We start from the raw sequence: 14,491 nt of genomic DNA on the forward strand, positions 1-14,491 counted from the left end.
CCAAAGGAGAAGAAATAAACTTAAATTCTCTTTTACTTAACTGTAATGCATCTAGAATAAAATATTAAATTCCCTCATAAAGCCTTTGTCACAACAACCACGCTGGCATAACTGTGCTGAGAGCACCTGCTGGCAGAAACACAGCTTGGGTCGACAGAAGATGCTTTTCTGCTGACACAGCAGTGCTATCATTTCAAACAAACTTTGTTCTTTCCTTTCGGAAGAGGAATTTTCTTTCTATATGCCGCTTCCTTGACCCTTCTGCACTGCCACAGCTGGGCTTGCTCCAACAACTCATATGAACAGATTCACATAATTTCCAAGTGAGGAACTGCATTTTCTCCAGTCAAAACACTTATCTATTTTAACTTTCTACAGTTCTTTTAACTTCACATTCAGTAGGTGCAATAAATACCAATTACTGTGACCAACGAGCTGATTCTGGGAATATAGATGGGACTTAAGGTTATTTACATTAATTGAATTTAACTTCCTGAAAGGAGTTCCCTCTCAAAAAACTGGTGAGTTAAGGAAGGATTTCAGAGGGGGAAAATGGTTAAGTTACAGAAGAAACAGATGACCATTGAGACAAGCCCACTTGCATATTAAACCAGCTTGTTTCCCAAAGCTTCCAGGCAACTCATAGTATACCTCAAAAGATTACTTGCTATTACAAAAGCAATTTTTCCTTCTTTTGTAAAAACAGAAATATGAAAAACCAAGCACTAAAATACCACAGAAAAAAACCACCAGTACATGAATTCCTTTATTTTAAAATACAAACAACTCAACAAGATTGTTCCCTGAATACCACCTTCCCAATCTTGTACTGAAAGAAGACATACAGTAGTAACATGCTGAAAGCATTTTCAGTTTTCGTTACTAGAGAAGGGGACAGATGCTGGGAACCTGCTCTGCTAACAGATTAGCAGAGAAGTCTGCTAAAATTTTTTTTTAATGGGAAATCGTTTCTGATCTCATTTCCTAGAATTGAACTCTAAAAGGGCTTCTTTGGTGCAACAGCACATACAATGTGCATGGCTAATGTGCCTGTGCTGAACGGTCCCTCTTGGAGTACTGGGAAATGCAGAAAGACAGGAACTGAGCAGAGTTCATCTATCAACAGGTGCTTCTGCAGTAAACTTTCCAGGGCAGCTCACACCACCAGCATTGCTAAATTTCTTCTTTAAACACCCAGAATTTGGTTATTCTTGAACTAAATGGAAATCAGTTCAGACATCTGTCTTTCAGAAATCTGTGTAAATATCTGTTTAATCCCTACTGGTGGAGGCAGAGAGCACCAGTAGGTCTTAGTTACTTGGACAATCTTCACCTGGGATTTCCAACCACATTCCTTTACCAAGGGTCAGGAATAGAATGGGCTTGATTATTTCAGTTGGAAAGGACATACAACAATCATCTAGTCCAACTGCCTGACCAATACTATCTTCAACAAGTATCAGCCTGCTGCTTTCTTTAGACCTTCTCTTGCTAGTAACATACTTTTAAAAGCCCTTCTTGTTAGCTGTAATAATAGTGGCCAGTTTGAACTCTAATTCAATTTTGGCCTTTCATGTCTTCTTTTGACCTATAAGAACCACAACTTTGTAATCTTCAATTTCACTAAAACCAAACAGGTTTATAGCCAGCAATTTTGATGGCAAATGTTAAAAGTATGTTGCAAGTAATGACTGCAAAAAGAAAAAGAAGAAAGACTTTGGCCTTGAATTTCAAACTATGTTACATTTTTGACTAGCGCTGCGAAAAAATAGAGCACAAACAGGAAGCTCAGTTAGAACTGAAATTCTTTAATAGACCTTTTTCCCCTTAGAAATAATATATCATGCTTTAGAGAAGCATGTTATTTACATTTGTTACATTTGAAGAAAAGAATGCACTTTCAGAACCCTAAGCAGGAATCACTTGTCAACCACAATAAGCTATGATATTAAGCTGATAGATAACCCTTTCAGTAGCGCAGACAACAGGGTGGAGTGTTCAAAATAGCATTTACACCAAAATAAATGTATTTCTTTAAAGCTTAGTTTTGAAGTTCAAGATTACTGTTTGTTCTGGAAATGAAGAAAACAACTCTGCACAAGTTGCAATTCTGGAGGCTTAAAAGCCCAGCCGAAATATGGTAACATGAAGAGCGATGCACGAGTAACTTTGAAAGTTACTTCAAATGCAGTGACTGGATATTGGTAAGCACAGAGCTTCCACTGCAATGATTTAAAAAGACACCTCACCTCAACTATCACCTCAGCTCTCTTGGGCAGATTAAGATATCCACAGAGGAATTCGCAGAAGGGAATGGTTGTCTCTGTTTCTACTGGTCAATACAGTGATTTTACATTTTAACACAAACCTATCTTTACTGCAGCTGTTACCTTTGCATGGCTTGCTACTGAAGCAGCTTAGGTACAGGTACACTCACTGTTCCACCAGTGTAGCTGTAAAGTGCCCTAGCTTCTTAAGTTGTCCAAGGACAAGTCTGCTGAAATTTCCTACTCAGTAATTGCACAGAAATTTCAGTGTTGACATATTACAAGACAAAGAAATAACAACGTTGTTGATTATTTTTTAAGATGTCTGGTAATTACTCACTTCAATCCATGAGTTTATGTGATCCCCATATGAAAGAATAAAAACACCCAGCATATTACTTTGGTGGTTTAAATTAATAAGCACACAAACTGAAGAATCATCTTACCTGACAGAGTTTTGTCTCCTGTTTTCTATTTTCATTAGTATTTGTACATCTGACTGAGGAGACATTGTATACATTTTTAATCTGAAAGAAAGAATACACAATAGAGATGAAGAATTCATGATGTACAATTACTTTCTTCCTATCCTCTGTGAGAGATGAGCAACTTTTGCATGTCAACAGCCAGAAGAATGTATTTATTCATAAAGACAGTAATTTGCCACATACTAAGTATTTCCTATAAATGAGAGCTATAATGACTAGTATGTTTTTCTGATTACTCTGAATAAAGGGTTCACTGTCACCACCACTGAGGTTAATTATGGTTACATTTTTAGAATTACAGTTGCTTTATTTGATCTTTACACCACAAGTCAGTTTCTTAATCTTTTCCCAGTTCAAAGTTGGTGGCTCTACTCCAGGGTTAGCTGGTTGGTTAGGATGGTTTTCATCACAGGAATTAAAGATGTATTGCTGACTGGGAACTCAGCTCCTCATGCTGAAAAAGCCACTAGTCTAAGCCACTTATTCAGAACTGTTCCCTTCTTTTAACAAATGAACAAAGTAGAAAAGTTGTTCCATACACACCTTTGACAAATTACAGGATCTGACTCCACTGGATCAATGTACGGCTTAAGGATATCAGCAAGTGCTTTATCATCAGGCACCCTTTCATCAAAGATAAAAATCATGTATGTAAGACACAGTTCATCATGTACACAAAAATCTATTATTAACACAGTTGGAGGAAGATGTGTATTTGCACACTACAGTGGCACAACTGAGTAGTTTTTGGAAGGATCACAAATGTCTATCAATATAGCATAGATAATTGACAGCTTTATCTCAGTTTCAGCACTGGAACGTCTCTGACATATACAAGGAATAAACAGATGTGTATCTCTAGTTTCTAATTCTGCACCAGAAACATGCTGTTCCTACAGTCTTAGAAGCAGACAAGGGCATGCTTCTCATCTTCCTTCAGGCTAGGAAAAAAGGAGAAACATTTGTCAAAAAGGGCTTGTTGTTTTTTTGCCTTTGCAAAGTGTGCCTGTGGGTTTTCCTACAACGTAAACCTATTTCATCTTATATGAAGGTCAGTTCCAATGTTCCAGGGAGGAGAGATGGCAAACATATGCTGTGTAAGAACAGGATATGTCAGGTGTACAGGGTATCACTACTGTGAGTATACAAGCTGCCCTTGTTTACATTGAGAAAAGGACTAGCAATTAACCATTCTGCTTGATTTGAGAAGTCTGATAGCTTTCAAAGAGGAAAGCACTACACAATTTCTAGTATATTTTCAATTTAAATGCCTTTGTAATGAAGACTAAAAGTAATCTTTCAATCTACTTTGTGTAAAAGAAACAGGTAAGAACTGATTAAAATATTTTGCAGTTTGACTTCAGCAGACAATTTTTTTACCTTTTTAAAATGTATTCAGCATGACAGTGAGGAAACACAAGCTTCAAATGCCAGTAGAACTTTTTCTCCCTGAAAAAGAAATGCATATTTTTAGCGTTAGTCAGTAACTACTGCTTGTTTTAACCCTGATAAAGCTCAGTAACCCACAGCCTATATAGTTACATGTTACCAACTGAGATTTTCTAGTATTTTTTTCATTTAACTCACCATCTTCCACAATTTTTCCAATCAGGCCATGTTTATCTACTCTAAGTGACCAACCTTTATTGAGATAGAGCCTTTCTTTCTCTTAGATTTCTAAATCAAGAGAGCCAGAGCAATGGGAGTACTGCACATCTTCCTCTCCCAAGATGAAAAGGACAAATCATGATACAGGTCACAGAAACATGTATGTAGTCTTGAGGGCTGTCTCCAAAACAGGCACTTGCAAAAGAAACGTTACAGAAATACTTATAGCTATCTGCTACCAGCTAGGAATGCTCTTTATGTGTCAGCAGAAATGGTCATCACACAGAATATTCTAATTGCACATGCAAGAGCACTTCCCTGCGGGCACGCTGAGGCAGACTAGGCTCATCACTGCAGCTGTAAAAATCGGCTTAAGAGGGTTCTTTTCAGACTTTCACCCTCCCTCCCCCTTCCTAGCACATGGAAGGAAGTCTACAGAACAGTGTAGAGGAAGAGCTACAAATCAGGGATTTGAAGCATCGAAGTTAAACATTGTTTCTTATCAAAATGTTTCACTTTGAAACGACAGAAATGTTGATTCTTTTTTCAGTACACTAATACCAAAACTGCAGTTAATCACTCCATTTCTCTTCAAAGTAGTCTTGCATGAAGTAAAAAGCAAGCAGAAAGAGGTAAGACAGATTAAGAACAGGGTAGAAGAATGCAAGGAAAAAAGGAGCTTAGAACTGGCATAGCCTCCCTCACCATCACTGATCTCTGCCCAGCTAGAGAACTTGATGTCAACTCTAGATTCTATCAAAGCTGCTTCACAACAAGTTCTGATTAAAATTAGATATCCTGGCTCCAGATCTCACTGACTTCATTTTCCATTATGGCTCACTGGGGTAGTATTTCCTTCAAACACAACTGACATGTACTATGTTCATTTTTAAAATGAAATTGCTTAATTGAGTAAGTCATCCGCAGTTGAGCAACAGCTCAGCACATGAAGTGTTCCATACTGCTCGGCTGCCATGGAACGCCACCCCACAGTTTTCTGGAATACCGTGGCACTGACTATAAAACTACCAAATGGCAGAGATCTGGATGAGGCACAAGTACATGACTGATGTCAGTAAAAGCATCATAGCTCATCCTTGTATTGCTTGGCTTCATATCCTATTTTGGCTTCTTCAGAAGCATGGAAACAGACTAGAGGGGAAAAGAGCAGTAAGGCATCTCTTCCCCTGCAGAGATGTAGTTGCAAATTGTGTTCAGAACTGCACAGGCTGTGTAGCAACTACTCCTATTAAAAAGCAAAATGACTGCCTCCTTTGTCTCCTTTCCATTTCTCCTAAGATTTCAAATAATTATCTTCTATAACTAGCTGCAGTTTTCACAGAACTACAGGTGTATGAGCTAAAAAAATTTCACAGCAACAACTGAAAGATTCCTATGTCTGATGCTACAAAGACAGCAACAGTATACACAAAGCATCTGTTACCTCCAGCTAGCTCTCAGGACAACTGCAAAAACTCTCACTGTATTTCACAGGTGATGCAGTAGCCAGGAAGCTGCTCCAAGTACTGCAGGTGACAGCAGTACAACTGCTGGGAAAAGACAGTCACACCTACAAAAGATTCTGCAACTTGGATGTAACTGTTAAGTGACCTGGCAGATTTTCAGTAGTGTCCAACGTGTATTTCTTAAGACACTCATGAAATATCTTGTAAACCTTAATTTCCTTACCTAGGTCTCCTCTGAACAGTCAGTTTTGCCTAGACTGCAGCGTGTGTGCATATATATGTAACATTATATATATATATACATATATAGACACAAAATTCCAGATCCTTCACATGTTAAGGTACTGCAGAAGTACTTTAGTGCCAGCACGTCAAAGGCAGTGACACACTGATGACTTCATTGCTGTTTAGCAAATAATACTCTCACAATGGTTAAAAAAAAAAAGCACATGGGACATCTTACATCAAAGATCCTGGCCTGTATCAGGAACAGTGTGGCCAGTAGGACAAGGCAGGTTATTCTTCCCCTGTACTCAACATTGGTCAGGCCACACCTTGAGTACTGTGTCCAGTTCTGGGCTCCTCAATTCAAGAGAGATGTTGATACTGGAACAGGTCCAGAGAAGGGTGACAAAGCTGGTGAGGAGCCTGGAACACAGCCCTGTGAGGAGAGGCTGAGGGAGCTGGGGTTGTTTAGCCTGGAGAAGGGGAGGCTCAAGGGTGACCTCATTGCCTGAAGGGAGGCTGTAGCCAGGTGGGGGTTGGTGTCTTCTGCCAGGCAACCAGCAACAGAACAAGGGGACACATTCTCAAGTTGTGCCAGGGGAGGTCTAGGCTGGATGTTAGGAGGAAGTTCATCCCAGAGAGAGTGACTTGCCATTGGAATGGGCTGCCTAGGGAGGTGGTGGAGTTGCTCTCCCTGGAGGTGTTCAAGCAAAGACTGGCTGAGGCACTTAGTGCCATGGTCTAGTAGACTGGATAGGGCTGGGTAAGAGGTTTGACTGGATGATCCTGGAGGTTTCCTCCAACTTGGTTGATTCTATGATTCTATGAAAGTGCAAATACTGCAGTATTCCATGTCTATGTTGTTTTGATGAAGAAGAGATAAAAAGGACACAAAGAATTTGAATGAAGGATCAGCTATCCTTTGACAGCATGCAGTACTCTCATCTAATGCAGTTAAGTTTAATTAAAACACTGGGCATTCAGTAGTTACACCTCTGGATAATAACGCCTTTCGCGACTTTCATAAGCAATGAAGATTCAGCCCAAATAAGTGACTAGATTCTCTTCTGGATTAAAAAACATTAACATCTACATTAAGATAACAAAGAGGTATGATGATTTCATTCCTCCCACTCCTCTCCAAACTGTGCTCCTAGTGCCAAATTGACTTTGTTGCACTTCTAACATGAGCACACAAAACAGGAAGTCTCTGTTTCCTTGAAACTTCATCAAGCTAATTCCTGGATTTGACGTATAAACAGCAAAACTGGAATATTTCTACTAGGATGTTTCCTGGTTACAGTAAACAACAAGACAATCAATGAAGAACTGAAGCGTGCTTCCTTTGTAACACGTGTGGCACTCTAACAAGAGGCCTCCCAACAGCAGGAGATGTTACTAACCACGTGCTGTAATAAAACGTTAGGCTTCAATTCAGAGTCTTGTGTAAATTAAAGGCCAAGTAACCTAAACTGTAGCAATCTTTAAAGAATAAAACTACTATCCTCTTGATTTTCTATAAATAAACAAAATTATAATGGAGTTCAACATGAGAATGAAGTATTTCAGGTACAGAAATTGGTCAGTACTTGTCTTCACACAGATATGTTCTGAAGAGCTCCTGCTTTACTGAAGTGCACGAACATCCTGCTCTCTGACTGCTTCTGAGTAGCACTTAATCTGGTGGGGCCCAGGAAGCAAGCAGAACAATGTACTGAGGAACAACTACGTTCAGGTTTAACAGCTCCAACAGTACAATATTAGTCCCAAACCCAGCTCCCATAACTCTCTAGTAAACTTTCAAGATCAGCAGCATTTAATTATCTCTACTTAGCTAAGGATTAGAGTTGCCATTGTAGGCCTTTCAGGTAAAACTCACAGTAGCTTCCTGCAACACTAATAATCTCTTAATTGATGCTAATCCCAAATCTCTACATTATTCTCAGAATCAAAGACAGACAATGAAAAGGATTCCTTCTTCTCCCACATATATTGCCTGATCAGATGCTGTCAAGCTGCAGACATGCCTTCTACCAGTGAGGGAGACTTGTAGCACTCTGGCTCCCCTTGCCGGAGAGGAGAGGTAAGAAGGATTTTGCCTGGGAGGTGCTATGAACAGTGCTGGAAGGAAGCTGGAAAAAGATGCCTGTGACAGCACAAACAGCAGGGAAGGTCAGAGCAGGACAGCACGGACTGCAGAGCTGTAGGAGCTGCACTGTTCCATTTCAGCGCCTCATCACTGTCACTATCTCCAGCCATGGAGTTGCAAGCTCCCTCCCCTCTTCCCTTTTGACCTACTGAGTTTCCTAGTTGCTGCCTCAGCACAAATTCTAATTCGGTCACATTCTCCACACCTTTCCCAAAGAAAGAATAATCATTCTCCCAAACAGCTTGTGAAATATTTCCGTATCTATCTTCCAGTAAAAGACCTTCCTTTACCCTTCCTTTAATTTTTTAAATCTACTTCTGCTAAACAACATAAAGTATGTGATAAGCATCAAAGTGAAATCTCAAATCTTAATTTGCTCTCAATGCAAGCACTACTTCAGTATGCACCCAAAAAAGGCTTTATAGAGAAAAATATATTAAAAAACGTGATATATGAGGGCAAGTTTTTGTCAGCAAATCATTGTACCATAACCAGCATCTTCCCAACAGCATCAAACCTCCCCATATCTGTGCTCTTCTTGTCTTTCTGCCCTTTTCTTAGCCACTGATTGCATTCTCCCCAGGATTTCTGGACTTGCTCTTGCTCTTAAAGGCTACTCTTTACCCTGTACTCTTAAGAGTGTTTATGTTGTTTTGACCACAATATTAAGGAAATTCCCTAGAAAATTTAAACTCAGTTATAACCCTGAGATACTTCAATAGCATGAGATTAGCAGAATATATCTGTAAAAGTTTGAGCATATTGCTAGAGAAAAGAAAGTCAGTGACATAACTAATATGAGTAACATCTGGAAGGTTTAGGGCCACTACTTGGTGTATTCTGAAGGAAGAGTCTCTGTGATGTATAAATGTGAATGGAGAGAAGAAAGCATGCCAGATTTCCTTTCTTTCCACTCTAGCAGAACCAGTAAAAAATACATAACTTTAAAAGGTTAAACCTCTTTTATGCCTTATGTTCTGCTAAAAATTAAGACCTGCAAACCCAAAAAACTATGCTTTTGCCTCAGAAGAAATTGTAGGTTGTTACTTTGTCATAGAGAGACACCTGGTGGTTAGTCAGTGGTCAGTGTCCAGACATTTGCCAGTGCCCTGCCAGACATCACAGAATCATAGAATGGTTTAAATTAGAAGAGACCTCAAAGATCATCTAGTTCCAGCCCCCCCAGCCATAAGCATGGCTTGTACCTCTTAGAGAGTTGAAGGAAAAATGCATCCTGAAAACAGAACTTGCATCCAAAACTGAAATTATAACAAAAGCAATTGGAAGAGTCATCAGGGGTATCTGGCACCGGTGAGTACTGTGAGAGGCTCAGAAAGCATGTATACTTGCTCCCAGTAGAGCATCAAGTTGAACTCTAGACCCATTTCCTGTGAAGATACTTTAAAATACAAACTCTGGGTGTCAGAGAAAATGCAGAGTGGATAAAGGAAAGAACACTTAAAGGTCTTTTTCCTGAATTCTTATCTGTCTGTCTGCACTTGTCTAAGATATGCTGTATCAAGCACCCATATCATCTAGCATAGTACACATCCTCCTAACAGAGCATGCAACAGAGATAATCCTATTGGAAGCACCTCTTCAGACTGAAGTCACCCTTTTCAGAAGGATTTTTGCAATCATTCTACAATAATCCGACTCTGTTATAAACACTTGAAGAAGTGTTTCCTTTTTCTTGTTTTCAGCAACAAAATTCAGTGTTAATTAAAATACACAAAACCACAACAGCACTGTTTCTTCCTCCTGTTACTTAATATTTGTATTTTTCAAAATAAACCATGAATTCCATAAGCTGCTAAACTAGAGCCTAAAAAATGAAAATGTGCAGTGTGAAATGTTAAATCTAGACAGCTTTTGTAAGAATCGTGCATCCAACAGATTTTAGAAGCCAGCATATTGTTATGAATCCAGATGTCATCTCCAGTGAAAGCAAAACACTGAATGCAACCAAATAAAGACTCACGTGTCATTGTAAGTGGTCGAATTTTCTCTCCTCTTTGTAAACCCGACAGGCAGCGTTCTCAGGTCAATATTACACTTCCGAGCTCTGTTTCTCAAGTAATATAGCTAGCAAAATAATTAAAAAAGAAATAATTTGAATAATATGTTCAAAATGCAAAATCAACTAATAAAGCTTACAGGAATTACAAGAAAAGTATAGAAAAGGCCACGTTTAGTGATGTATTTTTTTTTAGTTTTTGGAAAAACATCATGAACAGAGAAGTTGACAAAGTAAGCCTAGAAACTATCTATATATTTTCAAGTGATTTTTTCCTTATTAACCATTTTCCTTAATAAACATTTTTTAATGATAAATATGCAACATACCAATGACCTCACGGTAAAGTTCTTTACCGTGAAAGTCACTGACTGCCATTGTGGGTGTAATGTCACTCATGGATCTGATTTTTTTGGCTACAACCCCACTAGCAAAAGGATTTGCATGGACCACCTCAGACAGTGACAAATTCTTATTTGAAGGTAGCACTGCGCTTATAGCCCTGTAAACATGCCTTCTACCACACCTTAAGAACTGCTACCTACGTAGCATCTCATCATCTTCAGTGCATGTTTTCAAGACATCATGGTGCTAAGTGCACACAGAGCATGACTTCAGCCTGAAAGCTTCTGAATTTACTGTCACCAGCATAAGCTGAGTTCAGTGCTGTATTTAAAGATATCCTCATAAGACTGGAAAACAATATGGTCTTGATGCCTTTCTGTGACATATCAACAAGTCAAAGTACTTTGCAGCACATTTGTTTTTTCTTCTTCATCTTGGTCTTTGCAGTCTATCACTGTAAGAATTTCAGGAAATGCCATGTACGTTTGCCACCTCATTAATGCTTTCCTGGAACAAGGGGAGTTTCAAGAAAAGTACCCTCTCACCTTTAGAAGGCTGCATTTTATGGCATTGTTGCTTCAATTTATTCTTCATAGAGCTTTAGCTGCATTCATTCGGTGTGAGGAAGTATGTAATAATTTTTAAGTAATTAATAAAGCCATTGTTTACCTGGGAATTTTGTACTTAAAAATTCAAAGCTGTTGTGGAGGTGAAAAGATTCAAGCTGTCTTAACACACAGCTATCACCAAACAGCATGAGTAGTCATGCTTTAATTTAAAAAATGTACACTGCTAGTAATCTGCTCTTCTAAGCAACTGGGCACAGCCACCAATACTACTATTATATAAACCTGGAGATTTCTTTTGATTTCTGACTTGAAAATTCTGAGTCATTCATACCCTCATAAAAGAGGTACCAGATGAGAAATCTGGACTGTCACTGCCCCAGTAGGAATTCACATAGTCAACCCTATCCCTGAGAGTCCAAGCTGCTAACTGAAAACTTACAAGTTTTTTTGTTGATGGGCTATGCACAATAGGATGTCGAGCAGCAGCATCAGCTGTCCTTCCGACGTCTTCCAGGAAACGGTAATCTGAAAGTTAAAAAAGAACAAGAAACAATGTGGTGCTAACCCTGTAAAAACAATTCATTTTAAAAAGCACAAGGAATACTCTTACCACTCAGAAGGTTCAAGTCAGTAAATTCATTTACAGAGACAAACGCTGTTTTATCTCTGATTCCATTACAGCTCTGCAGAAGCTTATGCTTCTTTACACACAACAGACTGAAATGACAACAAGAAAACCGTTAATGTGGCATGCTCAGCACAAGTGGGTTAGAAAACCAGAACAGCTTCATTCAGATAACAGATACCTGCATGAGTACTTCATGCATCGTGGACATCTGTACTTAGCTTCCTCTTTGCTACATGTTTCACATCTGAAAGAAATAAAAAGTACCTATTAATAAAGCAACATCTTTCTGCCTTATTTGCCTTGGAAAATGCCTGCTCAACAACCTGGCACACCACCATGAACTGACATTTTCAGAAAAAGCCACATGAACTTTGAAAGAAGAATGATAAAATACAAATACTCTGAATTAGTTAAGGTGGCAGACAAAACATAAACTATGGCAAATATCTCTTTACCTATAACTCTTACCTATATTAAAACACAAGGCAGATGCTTGAAAGAAAGCTAAAATCTTCATACTAACTACAAAGTTGGAAGCATAGAAAGGCTGTATCAGTTCATGCTGTGTGGTTGGGTTGTATCTGTGCTTTTATCCATTTACATCACCTGCAATGTGCATCATACCATGCTGGCTGATAACGTTCCCAGTTTTAGGCAGAAGGAAAATACATGTTGAGGATTCACATTTAAACTTGAACACTGCATCACATTTTAAAAATGAAACGGAAAAATCATGGCAATATCATCAGTGAAGCTTTTGGCTTTTGTCAAGGCTTTTTTCCCCAGGGTCAGGGAACCTCTCAAGCACAATGTGTAAGCTTTATGCATAAAATTAACACCAGTAATTTTCCAAGAATGACACAAACCCACCACTTTCAACTACTAGAGAAAATACGTAAGCCTCAAAATAGTTTCCTTCCTCTCCCCACCTCACGCCTGCCATTAGCTGACAGTGGAGTGGTGAAGGCTAAGCTCAGCAGACAGTCCTGCCTGCCGATGAGAGGGTGTCTGTATATTGGCAGCGCAAAGTATTATAGAGCAGGAAAAAAAAGCCTTTCATACACTGCAAACAGTATCACAGTATCACCAAGGTTGGAAGAGACTTCACAGATCATCAAGTCCAACCCTTTACCACAGAGCTCAAGGCGTGAGGGACGTCCAACCTTGCCTTGAACAGCCCCAGGGACGACGACTCCACCACCTCCCCGGGCAGCCTATTCCAGTGTCCAATGACTCTCTCAGTGAAGAACTTTCTCCTCACCTCAAGCCTAAATTTCCCCCGGCGCAGCTTGAGGCTGTGTCCTCTCGTTCTGGAGCTGGCCACCTGAGAGAAGAGAGCAACCTCCTCCTGGCCACAACCACCCCTCAGGTAGTTGTAGACAGCAATAAGGTCAGCCCTGAGCCTCCTCTTCTCCAGGCTAACCAATCCCAGCTCCCTCAGCCTCTCCTCGTAGGGCTGCGCTCGAGGCCTCTCACCAAATTACTCCGAACAATTTTCTTTTCCCTCTACTATCTCCACAGTGCCAATGCACACTTGGGCGACGTTAGAATGAAATCTTTGCCACGCTTCACCTGCGCGCAGGCTCCACAGACGCTGCCCTGGAACATAACCTGCCCCATGCCCAGAGCAGCCTCCTCACTCGTAAGAAAACGGAACCGCCCCGGCCCGGAGCGGTAACGCCCACCGCAGAAAAGGCCTCTCCCTCCCGGGCAGAGGAGAAACGAGAAGGCGCGGGAACTGAGGGAGGAAGGCACCGATGCACCGCACCGCCTGTACTTGCGTTCCCTAGGGCCCTCGGGAGTGGGGGCGCAGGCTCCGCCAGCAGCAGGCCTGCTCGGCATGAGGCCCTGAGGCACCCCCGAGCTACGTGAGAAGAGGCCGGCACAGCCCTTCTCGTAGGCGGCCCCGAGCGTTCCCGAAGCACAGCCGGCCGTGCGGCTCGGCGGCCAGAGCCGAGGGCGCGCAGCCTGTCCTTGCCCATACCTCTGCAGGGACATCTTCCGCCCGCCCGCCGGTGGCCGAGGACTCTCGGGGACGCCCTGCTCCGCCATGGCTGCGCGGCGCCGCCTCCCCACGCGCTGCTCGCTGGGCCTGGCCGGGGCGGGCCCGACCGCGGCCTTTCCCCAGCGGCGGCGCCGCCTGGCGGTCTGCGGCTGGCAGCGGTCTCAGGGGACGGCAGCAGAGAAAAGGGCCCGAGCCCGGCGGCTCTGCAGCACTGAGAACAGGCTGTAGCCGTCAGGCTTTATCGCTTCGGCGCTGGCTGCTCCGAAGCCCTACTTACCAGGGCTTGTAACGGATTTTTAACAGTGAAAGGGGATAAAGGAATCTGACTGCCCAGGGAGGTGGTGGAGGCACCGTCCCTGGAGGTCTTCAAGCAAAGCCTGGCTGAGGCACTTAGTGCCATGGTCTAGTTGACTGGCTAAGGCTGGGTGCTAGGTTGGCCTGGATGATCTTGGAGGTCTCTTCCAACCTGCTTGATTCTATGATTCTAAGACAAAAGGCTCTTGTAATCTAGGTCAGGGTAACAAAGAGTAACCTGATCTAGTGTGAGGTGCCTCTGCCCATAGCAGGGGGGTGGAAGTCGATGATCTCTGAAGTCCTTTCCAACCCCGACAATTCTCTGACAGTAGATGACCACCTCAGAAAACATAAAAACAATAAAAATGGAAGAGTACAGGTACCTGTCAACATGATGGAACAAACCGGTACAGTAGCTGGGAGTGTTTTC

General features: G+C 41.4%; 1 protein-coding gene across 1 annotated transcript in view; it reads right to left on the reverse strand.

Moving 5' to 3' along the window:
- Nucleotides 1-13,973, reverse strand: part of ZNHIT6 (zinc finger HIT-type containing 6) — a 32,414-nt gene extending 18,441 nt beyond the window's left edge. The window contains exons 1-8 of the mRNA XM_064147935.1: nt 13,747-13,973; nt 11,941-12,006; nt 11,745-11,851; nt 11,574-11,659; nt 10,185-10,288; nt 4,136-4,204; nt 3,299-3,379; nt 2,714-2,794 (exon numbers count right to left, since the gene is read on the reverse strand). Of these exons, the coding sequence (XP_064004005.1) occupies nt 2,714-2,794; nt 3,299-3,379; nt 4,136-4,204; nt 10,185-10,288; nt 11,574-11,659; nt 11,745-11,851; nt 11,941-12,006; nt 13,747-13,814 (662 nt within the window). The 5' untranslated portion in view covers nt 13,815-13,973. The remainder of the gene's footprint in view (nt 1-2,713; nt 2,795-3,298; nt 3,380-4,135; nt 4,205-10,184; nt 10,289-11,573; nt 11,660-11,744; nt 11,852-11,940; nt 12,007-13,746) is intronic.
- Nucleotides 13,974-14,491: the final 518 nt, after the last annotated feature.

The sequence above is a fragment of the Pogoniulus pusillus genome, chromosome 8 (assembly GCF_015220805.1).
Source record: "Pogoniulus pusillus isolate bPogPus1 chromosome 8, bPogPus1.pri, whole genome shotgun sequence".
Lineage (NCBI taxonomy): Eukaryota > Metazoa > Chordata > Aves > Piciformes > Lybiidae > Pogoniulus > Pogoniulus pusillus.